Source organism: Falco naumanni, chromosome 4 (assembly GCF_017639655.2).
Source record: "Falco naumanni isolate bFalNau1 chromosome 4, bFalNau1.pat, whole genome shotgun sequence".
Classification (NCBI taxonomy): Eukaryota; Metazoa; Chordata; class Aves; order Falconiformes; family Falconidae; genus Falco; species Falco naumanni.
This window is the reverse complement of record NC_054057.1, coordinates 106,477,186-106,501,290: the sequence shown is the minus strand read 5'-3', so window position 1 is coordinate 106,501,290 and position 24,105 is coordinate 106,477,186. Positions and strand designations below refer to the sequence as shown.

At 40.8% G+C, this 24,105-nt stretch overlaps 2 protein-coding genes across 5 annotated transcripts in view; both read right to left on the bottom strand.

The window, feature by feature from the left end:
• The window catches only part of STAB1 (stabilin 1), a 57,801-nt gene extending 53,184 nt beyond the window's left edge, over nt 1–4,617 (bottom strand). For 2 of the 3 annotated variants that reach the window (XM_040590150.1, XM_040590152.1), the window contains exons 1-2: nt 4,520–4,602; nt 3,294–3,428 (exon numbers count right to left, since the gene is read on the bottom strand). In XM_040590150.1, the coding sequence (XP_040446084.1) occupies nt 3,294–3,374 (81 nt within the window). In that variant the 5' untranslated portion in view covers nt 3,375–3,428; nt 4,520–4,602. Of the gene's footprint in view, nt 1–3,293; nt 3,446–4,519 lie in introns of all 3 variants that reach the window. The other variant, XM_040590151.1, reaches the window with a different exon arrangement.
• Nucleotides 4,618–12,330: 7,713 nt separating this feature from the next.
• NISCH (nischarin) overlaps nt 12,331–24,105 on the bottom strand; it is a 31,475-nt gene continuing 19,700 nt past the window's right edge. Inside the window, exons 14-21 of one of the 2 annotated variants that reach the window (XM_040590915.1) lie at nt 21,439–21,560; nt 20,502–20,557; nt 18,693–20,009; nt 18,103–18,277; nt 16,725–16,878; nt 16,009–16,137; nt 14,921–15,082; nt 12,331–13,681 (exon numbers count right to left, since the gene is read on the bottom strand). In XM_040590915.1, coding sequence (XP_040446849.1) covers nt 13,053–13,681; nt 14,921–15,082; nt 16,009–16,137; nt 16,725–16,878; nt 18,103–18,277; nt 18,693–20,009; nt 20,502–20,557; nt 21,439–21,560 — 2,744 coding nt within the window. In that variant the 3' untranslated portion in view covers nt 12,331–13,052. Of the gene's footprint in view, nt 13,682–14,920; nt 15,083–16,008; nt 16,138–16,724; nt 16,879–18,102; nt 18,278–18,692; nt 20,010–20,501; nt 20,558–21,438; nt 21,561–24,105 lie in introns of those variants that run through there. The other variant, XM_040590916.1, reaches the window with a different exon arrangement.

Sequence of the window (24,105 nt, the reverse complement as noted above, 5' to 3'; positions counted from 1 at the left end):
ACTCATTACTCTATTTTTCTTCTCTTTCTTTCATCAATATGTCTCCATTTCTAAATGGAGATGGACACCGGGAGAGAAGGGCTGTCACTCCTCCCATTTGGCATCTTTAATTACTTGCAGGTCTCTAAGACAAGACAGTTACTGTGGAATCCCCCCCGACCCTACCTTCCTAGGACACTTCATGAACTTTAGGCAGCTATCCAGTAAGATCTTCCCCTTTTTATAAGGAAACACACTTGTGTCAGCAGCCAGAAGCAGGAGGAAAGAGGAAGAAAACATCTGTGTGGAAAATAATTAAAAAAAAATATTTCCCTTCTTATTTGGGTGACAGAACTGATGAAGCAGTCATTTTCTGAAGTGTTTTGCTTCTTAGGAAAGCAGAAGAGGGAATCAAGGGACATGAAATTCAACAGTTTGGATACTCGAATTCTGGAAAGGATGAAAAATACACGGGAGTTTGAGTCAGAGGTGGCTCCTGGGGCACAACCTCATGGAAAACAATGATGCACTGCTCCCTTGGGCTCATCTGTAACCACTGTTTCCAAGTTAGAAGCCACTGGAGGGGAAGCAGCAAGAGGGAATGCTTGCCCCTGTGATGCCTGGTGGGCCAAGAGTCAGTGAGATGCATGGTGGCTACATCTGTCAAGGAAAGGGGGTGAAAACGGTCCCTGTTCTGATCAGGTGATGTTGAGAGCCTGGACTGTATCACACTTTGGGAACAAAGCAACAGAAAAGGAGGACTGGCACTCTCAAGCAGCCCCAGAATTAAAGGACACTTTGAAAGCAGAAGACATCTAGCTGTAGCTGAAAAAAGTTAAGACTGAAAGAAGTTAAGAGCCAGGGTGCCTCTGTCCATCCACACCGAGCTCTGCCTCGCCAGGGCTGGGCTGGGCTCTCTCCCTGCACGTGCAAGAGCAGCCACTGCTCCCTCTGCTTAGCTGAGACGTATCTGAGCTTCTGGACGCTGCAGTGTCTCCTTCCCCCTCACTCTGACACAAAGGTCCCTTACTTCTCAAGTGCTCATATTTATCTTATTCCACCTCAAGAGAATAAGCTGGGGAGGTTTTCTTTGAAGGGCTAGTTTAATTCCCCTCATTTTCACCCTTTATCTTTTCCTCCTAAATCATAACACAAATCCTTCTGCATGGCAAAATCTCAAGGAAGAAAGAAAAACACATTTGGACGTCAGTGTTTGGCTCCAACAATCCTGGGAGTCAGTTCTGGAAACAGACATTATCTAATGAATCACCGAGTTTCCAGTGCATTTGCCCTTTACAAAACAGAGCTGTAGACACATGCTGGAGTCATTATAGTCATGTACCTTCCCAAGAAGTTCTCAGTAACACTTCATCTGAACAGACCGGTGGCTCCCGGACACAAACCCTTTGCATTTGTCCATGGAAGACACTTTTCAACATGAGGATGAACAATCGACCTCAGAGATCACTTAACACAAGAAGCTGTTGCCCTGGGTGCTGCACACCACCTCAGCTGCAGAGCGCTGAAGGCAGGAGGATGCAGAGAACGTTCCCCTCATTTCCCACCTGCCTCCATTCCTCCTCTAGCACAGCCTGGGACTGGCCTCCTCCCAGCAGAAAAACTTTCATGGTTCTGACATCTGCTGCATCTTCCCCAGCCCATTGCAGGAGGAATACACAACCCAAGTCAGGCTAACAGATCTGCTGTCCTGTTTGAGCCATCAAACCAGAGACCCGAGGTAACATCACTGAAAAACAGCTAGCACAAAATCTCTCTTGATGGCCCCTACCAGGCTCCTGCAAACCAGTGGAGGCCTTTTGTGGAACCACAGCACCTCTACTGGAATCAGATTCAATGGCCTAAATAGAGAAGATTTCATTAGACCCTTATTTTTCCTTACCTCCCATTGTAACCTTTCAAATGTTTATTCTCTTTCCAAAAAGAGGGAACCTCTTGGGGAAAAAAACTCTTAAAAGGGAATTATTTTTCCTGGATTAAATAAAGTGCTGCAGAGGTGATTCAAAACATTTCACTTCTCCGTGAGCAAGTACTCATTACCTGATATTTTAACTGTTTCATGCCAAGCCTGACATCTCAGTGATTACAGAAATCAACACAGCATCTCAAAGTGAAGAAACTGAAATTTCCACTTATACCAGCTGAAGATGTGAGCCCACGCCTCTGATCACACTACTATACTGGAACCCATCTGGCTGGAGCCCATGACTCCAGGCAAACAAAACTCACCAGCAGAGCCACTTCAGGTTCGTGCTCAGGTCACCTCAATGATCCTACAAGCCTACAGGTTCATGAAGCTCTTAGCTTATTTGTATGCTTATTCGTCGCTTGTGGCCCTTTTATGAAAGGGTCTAGACAAAAGCTTCCACCCAAAGTTCTGACACTGAAGCATCTTTTCAGTGCTGTGGCTGTTCCTAAATTAAGTCTTTCCAGGCTGACACGCACCTTCCTTAGCACAAGTCTGTCCGCTCCCCACTGGGCCCCTCTGTCATTCAAGACAAGACAACTCTTCCATCACTCGGGTCCCCGGGGAATAGGATTTCCAAATGCCCCACACATTTTCTGACTTTGTAGGACAGTTTATTCCTCCAAAGCAGGACGCAAGAAGGGCGATGGCAGAAGACAATATAGTACAAATAAATGAGTTCGAGCCTACCGAAAATGTGCTGCCTCACCATTGAGCCTAGAGTACAGATCTACACAGGCATCACACATTCTTCTAGCTGCTGCTGCTAAACACAAGAACAGAGATAAAGGAATCAAAAGCAAATCAAGAAACCTGAGACAAAATGAGAAGTATTCCACACTCTTCACTGGGGAGCTGCTGGGAAACGTACTTGAAACAAAGGTATTTACCCTGTTGCAAAGCAACAGTTTGAGGAGATTTAAACCATTTTTTTTAGAAAATTCCTCTGGGAAACTTATGGACCTGTCCTGCCAGATGCTAAGCTGCCATCACATGTACTGAAAATAGTGGAAGACAAAGGCGCCGAATGTATTCCTTTCATACTGCTACTTTTGCATTCAGTGCTGAACTTAAATACAAATTTAACCTGATCTAAAACTCAAGCAGCTCCTTTCAACCTTACTTTTAGTTCCTCAGTTTGGACTACACACATACCCACATAAGCAAAGAAGATGCCTTAGAGTCCTGAAGTTTAATTATGGATGCTATTCTGCATCTAACTAAATGTAAATGAAAACAGGAGTTTTGGGGAAGACTATTTCATAACATGCAACCGTCCAAATATGAAGAACCATTCAATAAACATTTAAACAAAGGCTCACAGACTTACCTTCTGACTCTGGCAGTCAGCTGTGGGAGTGAAGCATGCTGCTAAGAAGAAAAACAGCAACCCACGAGGATGCATTTTCATGCTTTTACAGGCAGGACTCTTTCCACAAAGGGGTGGCGATAGAGGCTGCAATTTCTGTAAGATAAGACTGCCTACTAAGAATCAGATCCAAGACAAACCAGAGGTTAAAAGTAAACCGGGAGAAAGCATTTTTGCACTGTACTCTTTGGCTGCGAAGCCTTCAGAAGTGGATCTGCTACTTCTAGTATTACGTCTGAACCAATACCACCTTTTTCTTTCTTTCAATTCTTTTTTTAAATGCACAAGCAGAACTCCTTAGTATAAGGTTTACTCAAAACAGGAACACCTACGGATTTCCTCTTACATATCAGTTCAAAACAGAAGGAAGGAAATCCTTAGTTTTCAACTAATTGGAATGAAAAGAGGTTAACTGTATGCTTAACTGAAGGCAAATCCAATGGGCAAACAAATACCATGAACTGATGAAGGGTAAGGTAATTTCCTTTTACCACTGATGTTACTATGTCCACACCACCTCAAACAGAAGGTAGACCTGACCATTGCCTACCTGCCTGTCCCAAAGCATGCACGAACAAAGCAATGTGAGCGACATGCTGTGCTTCAGAGCAACAATGTAAGCACACTTATCAACCAATCGAGCACTTTGGGTAGGCTTTGATATTTATTTAAAATGTTTGAATTTCTCAGCAACAAAAGCATCACGTTTTGCAGGTGCTATGGCAGCAATGGCAAAATACATAATTTTCCAAACACTGCTGACAGTCTGATCAATCCAAGGCGCACTTTCATACCACTCAGAATAGGAGAGTCCCAAAATGGAATTAGAAAAAATACATGCTACCCTGAGGTATGGTCTGCAATTTATTTTCTCCTTTTAAACATTACAAACAACCAATAATTGATTATTGACAGATTTTACATGGGCTTTGTCTCCCTATGCTGCTAAGAGAACCCGCTGTACTGAGCAGTTGAAGGACCATTTCTTTTAGTAACAAATCCTACTGAGCAATATCTTTTAATTTTTGAGCCATTAACAGTACACGAAGGTGCCTAAACAAACCAGGATAGGAAGTTATTCTTGTGTTTACATGAATAGTTGGGACCATTAATATTTTTTTGCCCTCTGCATACACACAAAGATACACATGCTAACATATAAAGTATATAAGAACTGCTGTACTTACTAGTGCCGTTAATTGTGCTTTACCTCTTCCTCCATCCTACAGAGACAGCCAGCATGATGAACAGCCAGCACTACTTTATATCCTGCGCTAACAGGAAGCAGATAAGGCACACAACCATCCACTGCAACCCATGCAGAGAAGTACCAGCCCACAGCTCTATCTGACGACTCAGCCCCCTTGTCCTGTTCTAGGACTACTGCTGCCCAAGAGATGGCAACTCTGTCCAGCTCAGAGGGTTCACGCAGCTCCAGAAACCATTTGGTACCCTGCAGATCTGTGGAACGAGGGAGAGGTGATGTCAAAGTCGCACATGGATGGTGGGGACATTCTTGCAGAGGGATATTAGTATGGAATCTGTACCATGCTTGCTTTACCTACAGTCATGGTAATAGATTGACCATGTAAACAGAAGAATGAGACTGCTTCTCTGCTCCATGTCACCTGTTAGGCATACACAGCTAGCACAGGCAGCCTAGAAGGATGCTGACTGCTTGTTGATGGATTTTCCAAGAGCTGGCTATACGGCATGGGGATTAAGCTGCCAGTACTGGGCAACCACGGGGAGCTGATAAGCTTTTAGGGTGAAAACAGCTTACCCTGAGGCACCTGAAGAAGCATGGGCATCTTCAATCAACCTTCAGGCCCTTTTCTAAATGGCTCAACAGTGAAAATGGTACAGGGGAAAAAGGACACACAAAGACTGATTCGAAGGCTTTCCACTGCTGCACTCCTGCTTATCATCATCTGACCTACTGCAAGGAAACTAGGAAGGGGAGAGAAAGGCTTGGTGAAATTCCTCTCTGAATTAAATAAATCAGATTCACAGCAACTTCAAAAGGTTCAAAGCCAGCTTCCTTATCTGACCATACTTCGTTTAAAGGCAAGCAATACAACAGAAATATATAGGCTAAAAATGCAAACACTGAGTGGTGCCATTGTACAGCAGCAGAGCATAAACTGAAAATCAAAAGGTCACCTATCATCAGATGCTCCTTTCCTGATCAAGCAGCATAGGCAGCATGTTTCAGCCACTGTGTATTAACTGCCCTGAGAGAATGGAAACTTGCTTTGCCGATCACTGCTGCTGGATGTGTAACACCAAAACCTGCATCAACTTTGGATCTGTGTGATTCTGGAAATTAGTAAGAGCATGAAGCATCAAAAACCTCCAAATTAAAGGGTGGCCAAGAGCCATTAATAACGCTTAGTGCAAAGCAAAAAGATGCCAGCATGCTTGTGTGTGGCAGCCCAGTTGGCAGTGTCACCAAAGATGGCACCACCAGCATGGAAAGAGCACAGGGAGCAAAATGGGGCAAAATAAACACAAAAAACTGCTTCACTTACACTGTTCCTGTTCTCTTCTGATAGATGAATTCCTCCTAGGCAGATAGATGGATTTTGTCATGGATGACATCAATAAAAAGCTTATGCCTTAGAAGCAAAATGCCTTTAATTGGATCAATTTTTTTATTCCATGATTTTGTCCAACACCCTTCAAAACTGTCAGTAAAGTTCCCTCACTCATTTCTATACGAGACCACCTCATATACATACGTGTCTGCACAAAGCATTTCAAACCCTCAAAGCCCCACAAAACAAGATCCCAAGATCTGTCAGAAAGCTCAACATCTGATTGCTTCTAAACTGTCCAGAATTTACAGAGAAAATACCCAGTAGTAAGAACAAAGCCACAGGACTTGCTATGTCACTAGCAATTAAAGGAATACATGAGACAGGAAAACTGGAGGAAAAAGCCCTTTCATCAAAGGGAAAATTTATAGAAAAGACTTGTAAGGATTTGGTGACAGAGCATGCAAATGGCCCTGTGCAGGCAGGGTAGAGGGGTTTCATTCACATCCTAGTCAAGGCTTCATTGAAACAGGATTGTGCAAATCCCATTTCAAAATACACAGTAGGAGTTGTCAACTGTTGGCCCATGTGTTTATGTGTGAGGTTTAGCACGTGGGTTTTGTTTGTTTTGGAAAGCATGGAGGCTGACTTATCAGTCAAGCGTCTCCTGCCCACACGGCAGAAGGTGGCTGGTTTAGCAGCTGCAGTCAGATGTGGGTCTCAAAAGCATCATCTTCAACTTCTGGCCCTGACACAGACGATTTCTACAAAACAATAAGAATTTACCTTGCGGTCTCCGTTTCCCAAACCACCAGCAGACTGTTGGCAAGCAGCAGTGCTCAGGATTTTTTCCTCACTCAGTCTTTTGCTTTATGCATTGATGAAAGGTTGGGTCCTCTAAAGTAACTTGTCTACGATCTGGCAGGGGTTTTTTTGGTGAACACATTCCTGTTCAGAGCTGAGAAACTGCTGGCGAAATCTGTCCCATGGGAAGAAAAGCTGCCTGAGTAAAGGCAAAGGATATAGCTACAAACTCTTCCAGCCTCCCTGCCTGTGTCACATGCTGCATTTTAAAATGCTGGGTCACCAGCCCTTCTCTCTGATGTTTGTGCAGCCCTGGCTAGCTTGGGCAACTTCCTGCTATTGAAATCTTTTGTTTAAGCAATCTTTACAGAAAGTACAGAGCCAGGACAAATACTTTACCATCCAGTTTACCTTGCCATACAGCTTCTGTGAAAGCCAACCATTTGGTTACATCCACAGAGAGAAACAGACTCTCTCTCCACTCTTCTGGGAAAACTGGGAAAGAACATAAAGTCTCCTTGCTGTGAGTTGTCAGTGAGAAGGCTGCGAGTCTGAAGAGGTACTAGCAAAAGATTAAACTGACCAAGCCAGAAGTGCTTGTGTGTAGGAAGAGAGCCAGCTGTGCCATACTTACTGAACACACCCCTGAGGCTCTGGGTGAAGAGGCTAGGACACAAACCTAATTTTTTTGATTTCTTTCTTTTGGCAAGTTGGAAGAAACAGGGATGTTAAAGCTTGCTTATAAAAACACAAAAAACCCTGGAAGGATCACACGGCAAACAGGAGTCTCTCTCACATGCACACATGCAATGGTCCAATTCCAAGCAGACAGAGCTGCCTGAGCGCAATGTTGTGATGCGATTCAGGGAGAAATCATTCCAGCTGCTTATATCCTGTTAGTTCAAAACCTCGAAGGGCAGCAGTACAAATGTCAGAACATAAACGCTGTTAAGTTCTGGTCTATTTATTGCTATTCACTCCCAGTTCCTTTACACATGCTCCTGCAGTGAAAGCCAGCTACATATTCCCATCTCTTGGTTTTACTTTTGTACCTTTCCCATCTATTAAGCAGTACTCTGGGATTGTACTGAGAGTGTCAGGCACGAAATTCCCCACAGATATTCCACATGAATCAGAAGTCTGAGTAAAACTGGTTGAACAAACAGGCTGAGCTACTGAAACTCAGCACCTGCTGACATCAGCATGACCAAAGAGGCAGTGTGTTTTCCCATGGTGGTGCTGTTTATGCTTCACATATTATCTGCAAGGGATAGAAACAGTCTATAACATACTTGACTAAAGCTATAGCTGTTTGCTAAGGATTGCACTGAAGTGCCTGCCTGAGAAAAGCGTGACCGAGATGATCCCACTATCAGCATTTGCAACAACTTTAGAGATGCTGAGAGTTCTTGTCATCCCTCTGAGAGGCCTTAAAGTTTGAAGCATGAGGGCTTATAGTGCCCAGCTTACCGACACTAGCTATTACTCTTTATACACCTATTCGGGTGGGTTTTCTCCTGCGTTGGCCACAGTCTTTCTTCACCACCTTCTTGGTCTGTTGTTGGAGTTTTATCTCCCCCCTTTTTCCACATCAATTTTTAGCTAAGTTACTAAATGCCCTTCGTTATCAGGAAGACAGCAGGAAACAGAAGTTTGTAGTCTATCTGCTCTGAACCACTACTTCATGCTTTTCCTTGCGTTCTTGCTTCTCCACTTAATACGTGGTATGCTTAAAGATTAATACCACAGAACTAAACTTCTTTATTAGAGACAATCAAGAAAGAAGCAGCAGCATTTTGTGCTACTTCAGGGTTTTTTTGAAAAAAAAAAACAAAACAAAAAAACAACCAAAAAAACCCCAACCAAAGACAAAACCAACTGTTTATTAAAGCTGACAAGAACAGGAAGACAAGTCAAAGGGGCTGATGTAAATACCTCGCTGTTCAGTACATCTACAGCCAGGCAGATCACAGAGTGCTGTAAAAGCAGCACGGGTATGGACACAGGACAGACAGGATGTAGGTCACACCGTCACTACTTCTTGCAAAGAAAACACAGTTTAGCTCGGGTCAGCATCTCATTCACTTTCCTTCCTAATGAGATTCATTTACAATTTTTCAATTGTAATACAAGGGAGATTTTAAAACCTTCAACCAGAACCTCAGCAGATGACACTGAACATACGTAACTGCATGGGTCGTTAGGGTGGCACACATCTACATAAGCTGCAAAGCCAGACAATGGGAGTCTAAGATGGTTTAGAAGATAACTTTCCTGAAAAAGGTCTCCCCACCTGCCTACACATGCATCTGGTCATAGCTTTATAGCTATTCAGATACTGTTTCAGTGCCAAACAAAGGTTGGAAGCTATAAAAGATCTGAGTATAAAGAATTATGAAGGGATTGAGTGTACCCTCAGCAAGTTTGCAGATGATATAAAACTGGAGGGAGTGGCTGATGAACCAGAAGGCTGTGCTGCCATTCAGCAAGACCTGGACAGACTGGAGAATTGAGCAGAGAGGAAACTAATAAAGGCAAGTGTAAGGTCCTGTACCTGGGGAGGAACAGCCCCACACACCAGTACAGGCTGGGGCTGACCTGCTGGGAGGCTGCTCTGTGGAAAAGGACCTGGGCGTTCTTGGTGGACAGCAGATCAGCCAGAAGCCAGCAGTGTGCCCTTGGGGCCAAGGTGGCCAGTGGGATCCTGGGGCACATTAGGAGGAGTGTGGCCAGCAGGTCGAGGGAGGTGATCCTCCCCCTCTGCTCTGCCCTGTGAGGTTGTACCTGGAGTACCGCGTCCAGTTCTGGGCTCCTCAGTTCAGGAGAGACTGGGAACTGCTGTAGAGGGGCCAGCACAGGGCTATGGAGATGGCAAGGGGACCGGAGCATCTCCCTTAGGAGGACAGGCTGAGAGGGCTGGGGCTGTTCAGCCTGCAGGAGAGAAGGCTGAGAGGGACCTTATCAATGCCTACAGATATCTCCAGGACCAGTGTCAGGAGGACGGGGCCAGGCTCTTTTCAGTGCTGCCCAGCAGAAGGACAAGGGGCAACGGGCACAAACTGCAACACAAGGAGCTCCTTCTGAACACGATGGAAGAACTTCTTTACTTTGAGGATGTCACAGCACCGGCACAGGCTGCCCAGGGAGGCTGCGGGGTCTCCTCTTCTGGAGACATTCAAACCGCGCCTGGCCGTGACCCTGAGCAGCCGGCTCCTGGGGGAGCTGCTTTAGCAGGGCCTGGGGCTGGATGGTCTCCAGAGGTCCCTGCCAGCCCTGACCAGTCTGATTACTAAAGAAATACACATGCAGGGCTTTGTAGCACCCTTGCAAAGAGAGAGGAAAAAATCAAGACTGTTTTATGTGACCACAAATGGTTACAAAAATAATTTCACAGCACCTTCTGTAGAAAATAATTGTGGAAAGCTTTGAGAAATCTTTATGAAATGAAGCAATCTGCCAATTCATAAAGTTCAAGATGGATTGTGCTTTTTCAAGGAAAACTAATTTAAGTAAATCGCTGTATTTAGAAATAAAAAGATTACACTAGAAATAGACAATAAAGACAACAGGTTGGTGCTGAGGAATGACAGTGAATAAAAATTTTCAGCTCAACACTGCACTTAAATGAACAGACATTTGCACCCACAAAGCACTGTAACTCCAGCAGGTTTTAACACAGGCAAAAGAGCAGGGGATCAGCCATCTGGTGGCACAGGAGAGGGGCATGTCTTGTTTTGGGTATGGATGGAGGTTTTTTCCAGGTAAAAATGAAAAAGAGCTAAAAAGCATCAGGGAAGGTGCTTCACACAGCCCATGCTTTACTTAGAGTATAAAAGATTATATACTGAAAAAATGCCTTGAAAATAAACAATTCTGATAGCACCACAGATGAGATGCTTAAATGGAAGAATCAAAAAATACTGTAGTATCTAATGAGTTACCGAACATATTGTAAATCTTAAAATATGATCAGCGTTTACCAAGATCTCAAGGAAGAATTATACCTGTTTTCTGTATTAATAATCTGATCCAAAGGGACAGATGTAATGTTTTAAACAGCTGTAGAAGAATTTCAAGTTTAATCACAGCTGTGTTCTTGCTGCAATAAAATCTGAAAAGAGACCTTGACTGCTCAAACTATGTAACGAGCAGGGGATTATCTTTGCTTGTTCTAACACAAGTTTCTGTGATATGCACTAGTGTACTGAAATACATTTGAACAGTTGGACTTTATGAAGGATGCTAAGAAACAGAACTCAGGCCTGTCTCAAGCTCAAGGCATCCCCCAGGACAAGCCTTACAAATAAGACAGAAGCAGGGCTGACTTACCCGGAAACAAAGACAATTATCTCTGCCTTTTATACTAGGGGTTATATCTGTTCAAGTTGGCTCAAATCCCAGGCAGTTCCAAAGAAGTTATTACAGATTCCCTTTGCATTCACTTAAACCATAGACCATTTGTAAATGATCTGTTCATCAGGTAAGTTCTCAAATGTTTGCATATCGGACTACTCCAGTTGCCACAGGTTCCTCTGAAGTGTTACCTACAGGAATTACAATGAAGTGATTAACACAGTTACTTCAGAAAGTAGTAATGAAAACTTAACCTTTCAATTATACTATTCCTGGGACTTTTATTTTAGCAATTAGTGGGGTTTCTACCCAATAACAATTAAGCTTTAATGAATGTTAAGTACCTTTGAGATTTCAGGGAACAGAAAAACTCTGAAGTACAGGGAAAATTTAAGTCTTCCCCCAAGAGTCTACAGGACCTACCTTAACTGCTCAGTTCACTCTAAGCTTGAGAGGGGCTAGGTTTCCTCTGCTAAACCGTGAGCAGAGCAACACTCAAGTAACTCCTCACCGCTTCAGTTGCTTAGGGAACTCCACTGCATCCTGCCTGGATGGAACTGGATTTTGCTGCCTTTGTCATCCTTGCACCAACTGCAGCATTCCTGGTTAACTGGAGCCTGAAAAAGCACAGTCAAGCTCCCCATCAGCATGCAAAAACACTCCAAGGAACCAGAAAATTCCCAGTGCCACTGTGGACTTGCCATTCTTGGAGAAAACTCAAAACTTGTTTGGACCAGGCCCTGAGCAACCTGTTTGAAGTTTGCTTTGTTTTGAGCTTGACTGCTGGACCTCCAGGGGTCTCTTCCAACCTAAATGTTTCTGTGTTTTTTAAGGAGCATCAGTTTTAAGCAACACCAGCTGACACATGTATCAAAACTGTTCTTCCCTTCTTAATCCCAGGGGGCATAGAACACTTTTTCAAAGTACTGGTATCTGTCTTCATAATAGTGAGTAGGGATTTTACTGCTATGGTGTAGGCTAAAACTTGTTGGGCACAGTAATATTCAAGTTAAAGATGAAAGCTTGCAAAGCAAATTCCTAATATCTGATGGAGAAGTAAAAGTACTTGAAATAAATGCTCCTAAAATTCTGTTTAGAAGCTGCAGATCTTCAGTTTCCATGACTCAGCTCTATTTCTGGACCAGTACAAACTTGCTACAGCAGGGTAAACTATGTTCTTCTTTCATCTTGCTGCACATTTCATACTTTACAATATATTCTAGGAATGCAGTATGTGCTGCTGAACTGCCATATGGTATCCTGCAAACACAAGACAAACCTGAAGAAAGACAAGGCCAAAAGAAAACTGTCAAATTACACTTTATTTGTATTGACAAGATAGGCAAAAGAAAGACTTTGTGTTCAGAGATACAAATTCATTATTTGCTGACAAAATGCTCATATACCCACGTTGGGTACTTCCATTTTCAAGATGATACAGAGTGGACCTTTAACAGGCCGTTCTTTATGAAAATCTGTCACCTGCTTGTGGCTCAAATTTTACTGCTAAAGTTCATGACTGGCAGCAAATAATTACATTTGGCCTCAAACAAAAATGTATGTAAAACTAAGATCATTAAATAATAAGCATTAGCAGCATACCCAAAATACTTCTTGTACAAAGAACATTGCACTTGACCATACACAAGCATTTACCCTTATTTACATATTAGAATTTGTATAGAACAGCAAGACTGATATATACAGAAAAATAGCGGAAACCTTAACAGCCCTAGACGACAGTGTATCTCGTGTTGACTCCTTAATTTTTCCATACAGTTTCCCAGGATGTCTCATGGTGGGGTTTTTTACTATATACTATTGCATAAAAAATAGACTTTACAAGAAGTTCAGTCCCCAGTTAACACTTCAGAATATTTCTATGTACTATTAAGTGTTCACAGTACTAGGAAGCAAGGGTCCAGGTCAGCTCCTTATTAAAAAAACAGAACATGACAGGTGCTATCTATTTAAATGCTGTGCTTTACCTTATGATAGACACTGAAATGACTTAGCTGTGCAGGAACTACCCAGTGAGTTCCAAAGGCAGTTCCCTACCACACAGGATCTCCCACTGTCTTGCAAGCAATGAAATTAGTTTCTCCCTGCTTTCTGCACTTGGGATAAAAATGTACCACTGGATCTCTCTACTCCTGCTGCCTTCTTGTTTGGCATTTCCCTTTGGGGCACTATTAGTTTCTCCAAAGTGATCTAGTGTCAAATTCTGCATCAGATCCTCATTCTGAACATCATCAAACACAAACGTAAGGGCCTGTGGATATGTCTGATAACCCATAAGTACTCTATCTAAATCCCGGATTCGTCTTCCATCTGCAAGCTGGTACTTATCTCTCTTTGGTGGTTCCTTAGCAAATTCGGGTAGTGGGTAACTGATATAATCTTCATCAAAGAGGAACAAATCAGAGCTGGTTAATATAAGTGTTTTCGGTTGAAGTGAACTAGTGTTTTGGGCAGATCCTTCAACATTATTTACTTGAAATGCCAACACATACAGAAGGATGTTGAGGGACTGAAGATTTGTCAAACCATCCATCTTCTCTGCCACTAGAAAAGCAAGGTCCCCAATTTCCTCTTCATTTGGGTAAATAAATTTTACTCTGCTAGAGTGAATCAGTTCATAATTCTCCATTCTTCCTGCAAGAAACATACATTACACTTCTATTTAGTACAATACTTTCTTAATGTATTAGGATAAGTGACAACTTTTGACAGTCGGCTGCAGCTGGAGGAATTAAAAGATTTGTATCTATTCATATACGGTTGCACTTACACAATATTGGAATAATTTTTTTTATTGTAGATCTCTACTGGAGTCTCTTCTGCATTACCAACATACTTTTGTGCTGATTTCTAACCACTTATCTAGTTGAGGGCGATGGCAGAAGAGGTTAAAGGAAACACAGCTGGATTCTCATACCAGAGATTATCCACCTCCCTACTAGCTGAGCTCCTCTGCCTCCTTTTCCCACTCCTCAGTTCTGAACTCACTGAAAGCATTATCAGATCACTGAACAAAAATAAAATCCCCGCTTCTTTTAAGCTGAGAGAAAAGGCAAAAATTAAAACAACAAAAAAAGTAGAAACAGAAGACTCTACATGAATTGCTTTTATATTCCTACTGGATGAGCACAATCCTCTGCTCCATGCTATGTTCTGCAGCGGCAGGAGGTAACACTGCAGTCTCATATTACTGTAAGTGCTGAAATACAACACAGCAAAGCTTGAAGGAAGCACATCTGCTTTTTTCACATACATCAATTGGTCCAATAAAAGATATGATTTCTCATTAAACCTTGCACTTTCTGGGCTTACACAGCTTCTCCTTAAAACAGTTAACAATTGTTCTTCAGAAAAATGCCATTTTATTTTGTGCCTTCAACTGGCTTCAGAATTCTATGCAAAAAAGTTTCACCTGATAGTGGAACTGAACCTAACACACCTGAAGTCTAGTTTTCACTTCACTACATTCTCACAGAATGACAGGACTCTTATTTGACCAAGCGAGGAAAAAATGTGACCCTTCAGACTTTGTTACCTTCACTATTTTTTGATGACTTCCAAAACTCTATACATTAGGCTGAAACCCGCAGTGGGAGCTACACTAGTACACACCCCAAAATACCGTATAGGAAATGCTGTTTCTGCTGACTCAAGAAGCCATCGCTAACTTCACATGTGCAAGACTTGATATTTAACAACTCTGTTCAGCTAAGACATGTAAGGTAATTACAGTCAGGGAGTTTGGTAAAGTATCAAATAGGAAACAACTGATGCAGACGTTTCACTCAAAAGAGTTTTTAATCAGTATACTCTAGATGATGCCCTAAGTATGATGCACAAGATAACTCATGACACATAGAAAAGACCACTCACCTGTGTTTTTACTCCCAAATTCAGAGTAGAAGTCTTTATCTACCGGTTCAGGTGAAGGCGTGCGTGCAAGCAATGACAGAACTGCCATAAGCTGCTGTATGAAAGTGTGAGTGTTGTAACTGTCTCTTGTCAGGCAGGTGACTATATGATCTGCAGAGTGTCCTGAAGAGAAGACAGAATACAAATCACTCAAATCTGTATGTGGTGTTATAACTTCTTCAACCAACATGCAGCTGTCATCAGGAAAGACCTCTTGCAAGGATTATTCCTCCTTAAAACATGCATCATTACTCAAAGTTTTCAAATCTTTGGAAAAAGATTAACAGAAACCACTACAAGTTCCTCAAAAAATAAATATAAAGTGATGTACACTTAGGATTTAACTGTTTAGCTATTGCTGCAGGGGGGTTCAACCTTATTATCACCTTATTACAATTTCTCTTACAGAAAAACCTGCCCTCAGCTTTGTGAATTTGTTCTGTGTAAGGTCACTTTAAATCATTTCCACAGGAGAGATTCCCCACCCTCACTGAGGTCTCAACAAAATTAGAAGACATTTTAGAACACAGCAATGTATGGTGCTCATGTAGTGGGACTGAGGCAAAGCACCAGCCAAGAACTTTACCCACGTTATTTCCATTCCATTTTAGGTTGACACCATTACCTTTCATAAAATTTTAAGACCTCATTTTCCATCCAAAAAGTCAATAATCAAGTACACAGTTTGCAACATGTGCGGTTCCTCAATTTTACTCTTCATTGCAAGCCAAAGCCTCAGAACAACAAGAAAGTCTTTAGATTTCCCTTTTGATGTGTTGTTAAGACAGGAGAATTTTTAAAAGCACTTGTGGGACCAATTAATTCATTGGTATTCAGCTTCCCAGTTACTTCAATTACTGTTGCAAGACAGTATTATCAGCCTACTGGTACAGCACCACTGTTACGTTACCTTCATTTATTTTTTAAAAAAGCAGCAATGAAATAATACACTCTTCCATTTCACTAATAAAATTAAGACGTGAGTCCACCTAAGACAAGACTAAACAGACCAAACAGAACTGGAAAAACAAAGCACAAGATGTACTCACCAGTAATTCGGAAGTATTGGTCAAACAAGCCAACATTTACTGACTGCAGGTCATTGAGTTTTAGCACAAAGCAGCAAGAGAGGTGGAAAGAACTATTTTCACAATCTGAGTTGTCTTTGTCCCAAAAATCTGTGAAAAAAGGATATACAAAGCCAAAAGAAAATACTATCCTTCTTTCTATACGCATATTTTTATACTAAAATCTTACACCTATATACTATTTGAAGGAAGAAATTAGGAAGAAAGCGAGAATAGTGGCTAATAATTTCTCAAGCAACACACTCAACTACATGTCCTTGTTAGCAGCATATCTTGAAGTAGCCATCATATCACAGATTTAAGTCAGCAGATTCACTAACAAACCACTTTTGTGTGAACTGAATGCATACGATTAGTTTTATAACCAAAATGGTAAATGAAGAGCAATGAAAGGGCCTTTAGCTGCCCAGGTGATGCTACGGACTATGAAATGACATCTGAGAAAGCAATGGATACAACAGCACATGGGTCTTGTTTGAGAAGCAGCCATGACTCAAGAACTTGTTTTTTTGAACATAAAAGCCTCACAGCAAGTGCTTTGCATACAGCAAACTGCCACTCCCTCCCTCAACTAGGACATTCAAGTAAGAGTATTGGCCAAAACTGGTACTTAAACTGAACACACAAACAGGGATTAAGTTGGTAACATTATCAAGGGATCAGAATAGCTATCTCACCTGACTGGTGCTCATCAGCATGAATGAAAGAATCATCCAACAGAAAGTAAATAGCTTTTGTTGAGAGAAGCACGCAAGCCATCACTTCCACATTGGGAGTCTTGTAAAACAAAACTGAGGACCACATGAGATGTCTCAACTCTTCATTTTCCACCTAAAATGTAAAATGTATTTTATAAATCACTTGCACACTTAGATATTTCATATAGTTTCATCATCTTAGAGGCAACTTAGACCACTAGAAAAACAATTTCAAAATCAGAAGCATCTGAACACGCTGTAGTCAAAGAGCAGAAGTTCAACTCAAAGCTGCTAAATACAGCAGGTTTGAGGTAAACACAATAGCAGTTCACTGAAAACGTCTTGTGTTCCCCTAAGAAAATTATTTTTCTTTCGCATTCCAGTTATTCCTTGTTTTCTGACCAAAACTAGAAAAAAGAAAAACATCTCTTGCACAACAAGAAATACTTTCTAGAACAGATGCTGCAGATAAATTTTAATCAACAGAAGAGCACTGCCCTCCCAAGCCTCATCAGGTCTACCGAGCCTTCAGTCACTGCTGAGGGGTTGGATTCAAAGACCATCAAGGGAGGGCAGAAGCACAGCTTGCCACTGCCATTCCAATTAGCCATCTTCCCAGCTTCTAGCTTGATGAGCTTACTGTTACTCCTCAGATGAGTCACATGCTTTATCAGCTTCTCACAGTGTAAAGACAGAAACACAACTTAACTTCTGATTACTTGTAAGATTTCAAAGTGAGGTAAGGGAACAGAAAAAGGTCTGTTTCTCTATAAGCTTTTCAATTGACATTTGTACTTGGACCACAATGACTTACCACTCAAAGCCACAACATGAATTTAAGGTAAGATTTGTAGTTTTAAATTCGATGCTCCCCAGAAATTATAAATCTGCTCAGAAATTAGGCTTATCTGCTCATGTTTCATGTAGGAGTACCTACAGCCACACACATGCGTTATATTCATGCACACATACCACACAGAGCACTCAGAACACATTTGATTTAGCTACATAGATACCATCACAAAATAATTCCACTCCAGTTTTGTTTACTTTTGCCACTCTAAAGAAAAAGAGGAACAGTCTTGAATTAATCGTATCTTCAAGACACACACTAATGTATTCTTCTGTTCTGTGTCAAGGATCCTGGAGGCAAAACACACCTGGCAGGATCCCAATCACTGCAGTGAAGAACCCAAATCAGAGCAATGCAAACAGGTTTTTTTGACCAAAACACTTCCACATTTCACAACACCTAAATCTTATTTGTAATTTTGATCAGGAAAGTTCTTTTTAAAATGCTGACTAGTACTGAAGGGCCACAAGGCATCTTTTTATACACCTGGGCTAGGCACAATACCTCTGCAATGTTGCCATGGAAGAACTCAACTAGAGCATTTCCTTTCAGCCCAGCCACGTACTGCAGAGACACAGAAACATGAAGGTGAACAGGAATCTGGTTGTCTTCTGTTATCTTCTGCATAAGAAATTCAGATGGATATAAGGATGACAGCGTCAGATGAGGCCTGCAAAAGCTAGAAGAGATCCAGAAAACACATCAAAATTTAAGGAAATACACGTCTCTTCCCCTACAAGAATTAATACTTTATATTCCATTCAGAAATTAGAAATGGGCAACTTCTATTCTTAACAATTTAAATTATTATCTTGATCAAAGCTGTCAATCTGCCATGACCTCAGCCTGCAAGCACACAAAATAGGAAGTCTCCTTCCTAAGAAAATACGCTTTATGTTGCAACAATGAAATAGAAACAAGGCGGCGGACAGGTTCAGTCCAGGATAACCACTCACACATACTACAAACTAGCAGAATGAAAAAGTACTTCAATACTACGGGCCAAAAACAATTATAGTGAGCACTGCAAACACACTGGCTCGGCCACAGTTAACTTCCACACTGTGCAACAGACAGTTTATGGGAATTGTTACCTTGCTGACTGACCATGTCTGTTTGCCTCCACAACGTGATTTCTTACAGCATCTGATTTGCTTGAAGCTTTGAAAATAATAATAGTCTTAACATCCTGCAGGAGTGTTCTTAAAAGACTGTAGATTCTTAGGAAGTGGAATTTCTCATGAGGTAGAACAAACACCGCTGTAACAAATCTGTATCCAACAAGGAACTGCAGCACATGTCCATCCAAAAATGAACCCTTCTGCTGGATGGAACCATGAGTCGGATACAACACAAGTGATGCTAACGGAATCCTATTCAGCTTAAATACACTTCCCAACTCTTCTGTGCCTACCCATTTACCTGGCAGTAAACCAAAATCCACCTTTACTATGTACAAATGCTGGGGTGTTAGAAATATCCAACATGGATGGACCACACAGGGACCCTGGTCAGAAGATTTATACACTGAAGAATAAAGTACAGAACACAAAACGTTTTTTGACCATTCTTTGTTATTGCCAGCTGGCTCTGGTTGATCTAAGATTTTCTGAACATTGGTTTTAGTCCCATAAACAAGATAAGTGGGGAAACAACCTTTTACTTCAACATCTTCTGCTGAAATGCAATTCAATTCCATAAGCTGACAGAGAAACTCTTGAAGGTTTGCTTTTCCACAGTACAATGTGGAGCTTGGTAACACTGATGTGTAGTGCTGAGAGCAACACGTGTGTAAACAGGAATAAAAGTCTTGAAGATTCTGGGAGTCTGAAACAATAAACAAGCAGTTGTCACTGCTTTTCAGCTTCAGTGTTAAACAGATTTCTGGCAGGAGAAAGCCAAATTCTGTTAGATCAGTATATGGAAAACACAGCATTAATTTCAAAACAGAAGGGATGTGCTGGCAATTTCCTCTCAATTCCTGATGAGGAATCTCAAACACAGCTAGCATATCATCAGTCAAAACCAAACAGGAAGCAAACTGCCTGAGTCCTTTGTGAATGTGAATAGAAAAACTCCAGAGAATTTTGACTATGTCAACACTCTCCACTGCTATGTTGTCAGATGACCGAGTATCTGAAGTAGTGCTGAATTCAAAAGTCTGATCTCCTTCATGAAGTCCCATTTCAAAATATCCATCTTCTTTGTCTGTGGTTCTGGAATCAGACAGAGGACTTCCTTTGTTCTCTGTAAAGGAGGGAGGTGATCTCTGTACAGTCTGCACTATCAAGGCAGAAAGGTGCTGGATAAAATCTTCGTTTGTGGCAGTGTATGACATACAATTAAAAGGCAAGATGACGGTGTTACAGGGGTCAAGCACTGCACAGTGTTCTTCCTCTGAATGATCCAAACTTCAAAAGAGATAAGCCACAGTAAGTACAAGCTTGAGTTAAAGAAGTCATAGTTACCTACAATTCATGGTGCTGCTTCTCTGAACAGCAACGTTTACATTTGTTACTACAATTAAGTCAGTGTGATTTTGTAAAACATCTTCATACTGCACGCAGCCATTGATTTTAAAGGCTGGTAGCATGTAATTCTACAGAAAGTAAGAACCTAAGATGTTTAACTCATCTTCCATTTCCCATCCACAATAAGCATATCATTACAATTTAGAAGACTTTATAGTACAGCTATCACTGATTTTGAAACTACCAACTGCATTACAGGGGTCAAAGGTTAAAAACAATTTACACCATGAAACTGATCTTGGTTCAAAAAACCCCCAGAGGCAGCATACAATGAGCATGTTCTGCCCTAAAGGCGAAGTTTAAAAATGCAACATCCACCTATTACCCAAAAGCTAACAAGGATTTAAAACAGAACTTATGCGTCCAGCTTACCACATATGATGACCACTTCCATACTCTTTGCATGAATCCAAGAGAGAGGCAGGTGCCTAAGGAGAAAGCACCATCACGAAGCTGTCACCTACTTACAGCTTTGTCAGGCTTCAGCAAACATGAAAAGCAAGCTCAGTGGTGGCTCCCCCTCTTTAAAGCTGGCCAACTCACTGCTGAGTCCTGACTGTTGTACTCATGGGCAGCTGAACAGCTACCTGACAATCCCAAAATACTATCTGCTTACAGTTGGGCATTCAATTAAGGCAGGAAAAAGACGAGCTCTGCTTCCGAGTTGAGCATAGATCCAACTTGTGACCCATAGACACTTCAGCACACTACAAATATTTACTGTAATACTGTAAAGTGACGCAAAAAAGTAAAGGAACTTGACAAGACCAATTACACTGGTAGAAAAGGAAGAGACTCCCCCAAGTCTTGCTGTCTCATTCCTTGAAGCCATGCATATGAAGGGTTTCCAGTGCAACAAATGAAATCACAATACAGAAGTTATCAAACAGCAGGACTTTGAAGACAAATGAAGGCCATTACCTATTAACAGGGAGAAGGTTCTTCCGCTCTACTAGTAAAAAGAATTGCCTTCCAAAAACTGATATTGTAATAAAGATACAAGTCTTACACTCAGTATTTAAGTGGGTATCAAATGATGCAATACTAATACTGGGTAAACATCTCAAAGTCATGACAGTGACAACAATTCTCTGCAACTCTGGTAAATCTGGATTATGCATTTAATTACAAGGTGGACCAACCCCTTGACTCAAATCTCGGACTACCTCCTTTTCCACTATAATAGCTGCAAGAATCAAAACCATTTTGTTATGGATTACTGTAACAACAGAAGTTTAATATTGGAAATAAGCTTGCAAAACCACCTTTTAAAAAATACCATAAAATAAAAGCAGAAGGATGCAGTTACCTGATTTTTACATCTGGAGTCTGGTATTTCAAAGCATCTCTGGGGAACTGTATGGTCTGTAGGAGTCGAACCACTGGATTGCAAAAAACTGCTGGCTAGGACTGTTTCTTCACAAATTATTCCTAGAACAAATATAACCAGCTCTTAAAATCACTGAAGTAAAATCAAAATGAACATCTAATACTTTCTGCCAAACAAGTAGGATTAAAACTGTATAATCAAGATCTGATTATACATCACTAAAGAAAGCTGAAGGTAATAGCCAGGGCAAAACAAAAGCAAGCAGAATTTTAGTCTAATTACAGAAGTATCTTTAACTGCACGGAAAGTTGCATTAAAGACTGCTAAAGCTCATTTTTCAAGCTAACAATTTCAATCTCAACACCTGGTGTAAGAATTCTTCACATGGTTTAGTTTTAACACTGCTAGTCAGTTTTATTAATACTAACCATTGCTTTTACCAAAACATTGCCAGGCCGGCAACACAGCCGAGCACTCTTTGTACCATTCTCTCAAACATCTGTAGGCTTCAAGGGAATGAGTATATCTGTATAAAATCTTCAACCAGACTCAGAAGGTCTGATCCCTCAAATGCCACTCAAGACAATTATCTCACCCTATTCAGAACCCTTTAGAAGGGTTCAAGGCTGAATCATGAGTAAAAACTTACATCACGAGTGCGTATAAGCCAACACTCTCAGGGACATTTGACTTCTTCCTTGTTTGAGATTCACAGCATCTCACTGACACAACAGAGCACATCAATTTTCAGTGTTACCACTGAGCCAGCTCAAGTATATAAATGTGCAGAGTTACAGTGTAGATATGTTCCTGGTTTGAGTATAAGAACTCCTGCATGTATCTTTCTGGATTGATAGTAATTTTAGCAGATTACATCAAACCACCTCATAGTCAGAGGAAACATAAGAGGTATTTATCACTTAAAATACTGTGTTAGCAAGGAGGAAATAAATTGACAGGAAAAACAGAACATGACAGCATTATTTTGGGGGGTTTTGTTTCCTATATAAATATTTAATCTTTTTCCACAAGCCATTTGCCAGCAACATTGAATATGAATAATGTGTTACGGAAACAGATGGTGTCTAGAAAAGCTGCAGAGAAAACAATTCATAGAAATAGCATATCAGGAAATTAATTCCATTATTCATGATTTAAAGTCTAACAGTGAAACTAATTGCCTAGCATATTTCCATTTTTTTAAAAAGATTTCTCAAAATAAGTATTTTGAAGACAACTCTTGATAGCTAGATACATAGCAAATAATTTCTATTGTTAAAGCTGAGAAACAGCCTGCCTTAGTCCTCATTTGCTTACTATTGATAAAACCCTTCCTCAAGATTCTACTAAAGGAAACTTAGAGGAAAGGACTACAGTAAATAAACCTTGAATCTTATACCAGTCTCTTTAAAACTGTCAAGTACTTCAGAAAGAAATATCTAGGGTTTTTTTTCTCTCAAAACTTATTTATTCCTAAACATTTACTGTAATAGAAAAAGACTATTGACAAGTAACTGTTCAACAGTCACAGTGATTGCTAGCATGTATTTTTACAGCTAGTTCTGTATAAAACTCCAGGTTATTATACAAACTGTCTCAATCCTGTAATTTAAATGTTTAATGCTTTAAAGCAAGCACTGATTTCATTTTAGGAAAACTGGCATTTTATCTGCAGATGAAAAATGATCTAGAAAGGGCTTCAAGGGCAAATGAAGTACATAAACAGCAAGTAAATCTGTATCCGAGTTGTCTGTCCTTTAATCAAAAGCTGTCAGAATAATTTCATTTTTAGAGTGAACTAAGAAACTTATAGTGATTTTGCAGAAATTACAGCAATGGACTTTTTTCAAAGTTCAGTTATTTCAAGCATGTTTTTTCTCCCCAATCCACTGACTTGTTAAGAGTAAACTGTTAAACCATGAATTATTGAGAATATAATCCCCGCTCTTTTAAATGGTCTTCTCCCACTATTCATATTCTACTGCACTTGAAGTTTTCACTCAGGCAAAAGCCAAACAAAAAAGTATCTTTCTCTTTTCTTCCCAGTCACAAATGAATGTTCACATAAATCAGTCTTACACACTCCTGGCAAAAGATGAAAACCATTCTTCCAAGTTCCTAATGCAACAGGCACACTTCTTTGAAACACACAGTAAAAATTTTCACCTAAGGTTAGTAGGTGCTGTAAAGCACAACAGCTGTGCTACAATCGCAGGCTCAGCCAGAATGCTAATCCCACAATTCTTGTATTCATCTCCTTTTTCTATCTTCTTCCTTGTTTGACAGAAATGCAGCTCTTAACAAAGTAACAATAATGGCACATATGCTGCTTGAGCTCACATTTTGCAGACCAAAAGGAGACAGAGAAGCAATTTTAAAAGCATGTCTATATATGCCATAGTTTTCTATTAATGCATGTATCTAATCTAGGAAAAGATACATAATCCTCTGCTGGTGATTTCTGCAGGATGATGCAGTAAAAAGAAGTCCTGTTCCCAGACTTCCACTACAGTTAAGACTACAGTGAACCACAGGTCAGTTTTGCTGATTCACATACATACAACTCCACTTCCTAAGCCAATCAATACTACCAGGTCTTTCTGCTTTGTCTTGGTAAATCCTATATCCATGCACAGAATACTCATG